Source organism: Uranotaenia lowii, chromosome 3 (assembly GCF_029784155.1).
Source record: "Uranotaenia lowii strain MFRU-FL chromosome 3, ASM2978415v1, whole genome shotgun sequence".
In the NCBI taxonomy this organism is placed as follows: domain Eukaryota; kingdom Metazoa; phylum Arthropoda; class Insecta; order Diptera; family Culicidae; genus Uranotaenia; species Uranotaenia lowii.
The window spans coordinates 329,169,075-329,174,212 of NC_073693.1; the positions used below are offsets into that span (position 1 = coordinate 329,169,075).

General features: G+C 42.3%; 1 protein-coding gene across 1 annotated transcript; it reads left to right on the forward strand.

The window, feature by feature from the left end:
• Positions 1 to 1,734: 1,734 nt before the first annotated feature.
• Positions 1,735 to 2,763, forward strand: LOC129757674 (uncharacterized). Its single transcript, XM_055754958.1, has one exon. It carries the CDS (start codon positions 1,890 to 1,892, stop codon positions 2,421 to 2,423), a length of 534 nt encoding a protein of 177 aa, XP_055610933.1. The 5' UTR covers positions 1,735 to 1,889; the 3' UTR covers positions 2,424 to 2,763.
• The last annotated feature ends 2,375 nt before the right edge of the window (positions 2,764 to 5,138 follow it).

The window sequence follows — 5,138 nt, forward strand, 5'->3', positions numbered from 1 at the left end:
CTGACAAGGCAGGGTCGGCTTCAGCATTTCAGCAGGGATGCAATCGATCCCTGGTTGGATTTCATGTTTTTGATTGCTGCTTCTATTTCAGCCAGGCAGCGAGGGCGCTTCCGAGTTGACGCCATTTATGCGTCATACTGGTGGCGCTTCGAGCTGCGAGTTCTGTTGGCCATCGCTATTCGTAACTCGGAAGAGTTGTTCGAAGTGCTCAGTCCATCGTTTGAGCTGATCTGTTCGATCGATCAATAACTGAGCTGCTCGGTCTCTCAGCGGATTCTTGCATGAGTAATTGGCGGTTCTTTCTCCCTCTTCGGCTAGGGAGTTTGTCCAGGCTCTCTTGTCTCGTCTACAAGCTCGTTTAACTGCCTTTTCCAGCTCCGCATATCGTAAGCGGGCGGGTGCTTTGGCTGACCCGGTACATGCCTGCTCAATTCCGACTTTAGCCTTTTTCCGATCATCGACCATGCTCCAAGTTTCATCTGACATCCATTCCCTTCTTCTTCCACAAACTTTACCGAGAGTTAAAATGGCTCATCGTGATAAAGGCATTCTTGATTCCGCACCACTGTTCTTCGACTGTTCCGTCTGTCGGCAATTCCGAGGCTCGGGACTCTAGCTGTTCCGTTGGACACGCGCAACTCTTAGTCGTATCTCGCCAAGGACTAGGTGATTGTCAAATGCAATGTCTGCGCTTCGTTTGTTGCGGACGTCAAGAAGGCTCCTTCTCCATTTTCGGCTGATGCAGATGTGGTCGATTTGATTTTCTGTTCGGCCATCCCGGGATACCCAAGTGACCTTTTGTGCTGGTCGATGGGGGAAGAGCGATCCACCGATCACCATGTTGTTGTTGCCACAAAACTCTACAAACAGCTCTACGTTTTCGCTCATCTGTCCTAGGCCATGGCGTCCCATGATGCGCTCAAGGTCCTTAAAGTCGGAGCCAGTCTTGGCGTTGAAGTCGCCCAAATGGATTTGAATGTCACCCTTCGGAATTCTCTCTACCACGCTGTTCAGTTGACTGTAAAACTGCTCTTTCTCCTGCAAATCGGCAACGTCAGTTGGCGCATAACACTGGACCATTGTAAGGTTTCTAACCCGTGTTCTGAATCTTGCTACGATTATTCTTTCGTTTATCGGTTCCCATCTTATGAGGGCCGCGTAGGCCTGCGGGCTTAACAGGAAACCAACTCCTCGTTCCCGAGCCAATGGACTTCACTCAGTCCCAAAATTTCAAGTTTGAGGCGGTTAGCTTCTCTAGCAAGTTGAGCCAGCTTGCCTTGTTGGGCAAGGGTTAAAACGTTCCAAGTTCCAATTCGTGTCCGTGTTTTCATGCTAAAAGTCGTCGCCAAAGTTCCAGGTTGGTCATTTCTTTCGGATTTCGTCACAATTTAATGATTCGGGAGTAGTAGGTTGTTAACCTAAGGTCCCTATCCCGCGATGGGGCTGCCATCTTTGACTTAGCTGGCAGGAGCCGCATTTCATAAATTCAGCCGCTCGCTACGAGGCAGACGCCTGTTTGAGCGGCCCCTGACCTGGAGAAAAGACGCGTGACGAAAGTTTCAACCAGAAAACAATTCCGACACCTCATCGAAATGGTCGCGGTGCATATTAAACCAAGATCCCCAACGAGGAATTCCTTTCATTTCTTCGTACCCATTGCTCGCGCGCCATCAAATCTCCCTCTCGTTTGATTATTATGAATCATTCTTCGTAGCACTGTAGCCAGAAAAAGTTTGCAGAGAGCGTTCTGCTACAAGTAGAATATTCCACTTGGGCCCACAGAGCATGCGTAAGTCCAAAAGTAGAGACGAGAGAGATACCTTTGACACATTTCGCTGTATAAAAGTTACCACTTGGCAGTCCTCGGGTCCAGTTTCAAAGTTTCAACCATGGGTATCAGCAAAAGCGAAGTTTGTCAAATTTTGGAAGATTGTCGTTTCGATCCTCATCATCGCGCGGGTGTGGTTGTGCGGCACATTAACAAAAACATTTCCTCCCGGAATGAGGCGGCAATGTTGCTTGCCCATATCATTCACGAAACCGGCGGATTCCAGCATCTGGAAGAGATTGGCCGTGGATCAGGACATAACTATGGTGATCGATATTATGGACGTGGTTTCATTCAGCTTACTTGGGAAGGTAACTACAAGGCAGCGTCGAAGGCCATTTTTGGCGATGGAAACGTACTTTTGAACGATCCGGATCTGGTTGCTAGAGATGAAGATGTTGCCATGCAAACTGCCATTTGGTTCTGGATGGAAAATGTTCGACCTGCAGCAGGAGGTTTTAGGAGCTTTTATCGTACCACCAAAGCCATCAATGGAGCACTGGAGGGACCCAATAATCCGACAGCACGCAAGCGTTACAAATACTACGTAAAAGCTGCTAATGTTTTAGGAGTTTCTCCGTTAGCCGATGAATGATTTTGCTGTAAAGAAACATGTTTAAGTGTGTTTTTAAATTCCCTTGTGAGTGAATGTGTTATTGTTTAATCTCAAACTTGAAATCTTATGAAGGTCAGATAAGAAACATGTGCGGCTTTAGATACGTTTTGTTTTGATTTTCGGAGCATTTTATAATAAAACTAAATTTTGTTTAATATCACTGCCACGAAGTAATATGTTTAATTTGTGAACAACTAAACTCTTGATATAGCTTAGTTTTTTTTAGAAATCGGACGCTTTATTTTGGTTCTAAGACATCAAGAATGTAACAAAATTGTTGTTGGTTTGTAATAAAAATCTATGGCTATTTTGACAAAAATGCATTCTCGTTTGTTTACTGCGCATTCTACGGTCTCGACTATTATTTTGGTCACATTTCGACAGCTCAAGTGACATTTCCGTGGAAACGTTTTCCAGTGGCACCAAAAAAACAAATTCAGTTTATTTCGAGCGAGCACATTCTCATTTACATCTTTCCAATAGTTTGATTTTGGTCCATCAAAATTTAATACATCAGGTAGGTAGGGGAGGTAAGGGCATAACGAGCACCCGGGGCGAACTACCCCGCAATTTTATTTGTAGGTATATTTCTCAACAAATTTTGTTACGCGTCTCATATACATTATAAAATCATCACACAAAATTCGAAAAAAAATGCATTTACCTACTAAAGTGTAAGCAATATACATAGGTACATATTTTCAACTTCTGGCAAAAGCGATAAAAATTATACAAATTGAACGATATTCAACACCTTATTCGTACATACGTCCTGGAAGTATGCGAGAGAGATCAAGTTTTGCTCTCAATGCGTTTTTTACCTCAAGTTTGATTCGCTACTAGATTCTACGTTCGTTTACTTAGAAAATAAAATCAACCGAATTTCACTCAACGGTGCATTTTAAACCTTTTGCCCTCAACAGATGAGAAAAGAGGAGCGCTAAGAGATAAATGTAAACACCAACCTAGCACGGTTCGTTCCGGGAATTTCCCAATGGGTTGAAAAATTGCAACTAGCGCCAGCCCAGACGCACACGAATACGACTTTGATACTTTTGTTTATGTTTGTCGGGACCAGTTGTGAATGACCCGGCCGGCGGCGTCGTAAAACGGAATGAATCTGCTGAGTGGTAACGATGGCGTGGTGTGATGTGACGTCATAACGTCTGTTTCCTTACAAAATTGTTTTTTTTTACTATAAGTCTTATCAGTCTTAGCTATTTGATTGCGGGGGTACGGTTGACTGATTATTATCTTTTGTTAACATTTTTTCTCTAGACTATTTTTATGATATGATCCATATTTGAGAACCCAATTCAATCGAATGGTTTTTGGATTGTCTTCTTCGGCTGGAGATTACCAGCCCGGTGGAATGGGGGGATTATTTGTACCTACTCAACCAAAATTCACGTCGATTCAAGTCCATAATGGAAAGGTTAGAATATTTTATTAATAATTGCACTTAATGAAAATCAAATTTACGGTACATAAATGTAAGGCAATGTAAGTGAATTTTAGTATATGATTTAATATTTCGTCAGCCAGACGCATATGAATGCGACTTCTGCTTTGTCCGGCTATCGCTGTCGAATGACGATGTCGTCGTAAATATTTGATGAATCAACCGTCGGCCTCGGCGTTGTCTGGTTCATAACTACAAAGTCGTTCTAATCAATAAACAGTCTTGGGTGTCCGATTACGGGGTTAGTTCCCATTGCTTATCACTTGCCACCATCATTCCTTCCATTGATCCAGCAGCGCGTTTTGTACCGTTTCCCCTTTGTAGCGAAGAGAACAATGCTCAAAAATGAAAACAAACCGAGCGATTCTCGGAACTACACAACGAGTAGAAAAATTGGAACTAGCAAACACCTCCTAGCAAACAACACCAGCCATAGCCATTGTACTAAAGTGCTAGCTCTACCTCAATAATGCTTGATCTTATTGTCCTTATTTAAATTGATCAATTAAAACAATTTTTTTTTTTTTGGAAGGTACTGTCGGTTTGAAAGTGCTTGTTTTTTTTTGTTCCTGACTAGGATCAGTGGTTAAAGGTTTCGACTTCTTGAGTCTCCAAACATTGATTCAGTATCGTCAACTGGGGCATCATGCAACACTTTCAACTTCAATGGCTTCTAAAAACGTACTATCCACAGATAATCATACCGCTAGTACATAAAAAGTTTTTAGGTTGATGGGACATCAAATTGACGTAGTCATAAAAGTCATTCGTTTCATAAGTTATTTTTAAAATTACAAAAACCTACGGTTTTCACCCTACTAAGGAAAAGGGGTGAGTTGCAATAAACTTCGTTTTTATTGAACAATCAAATGAAAACGATAGAAAATTGAAAGTTTTGTATAGGGGAGAGTGGGGTAACGTGGGCCACTCCAAATATCTCAGCTGTGTGTTGAATTAAAAATCCCAATACAACACTGTCATCGTCGTCGCTTTGCGAAAGCATGTTTTTCTACATGTTGTTGACTTATGTACGCATCATATGCTTCCTTTCATTTAACTAGCCTGGAAAAATGTACTTACATGATTAAACAAGCACCCGCAAATTTACATCCGTGGGAGACCTAAAGTACATAACAAAAATATGCTCATACGCTTATGATCTTCGTTTTGTCATGTTCTTTCACGTGGAAAAGGCATTTTTGATGAAGCATCAATAAGTCACACAAACGCAT

Coding starts and splice junctions, on each gene's coding strand:
- LOC129757674 (XM_055754958.1), top strand. CDS start 1,890: ATGGGTATCAGCAAAAGCGAAGTTTGTCAAATTTTGGAAGATTGTCGT.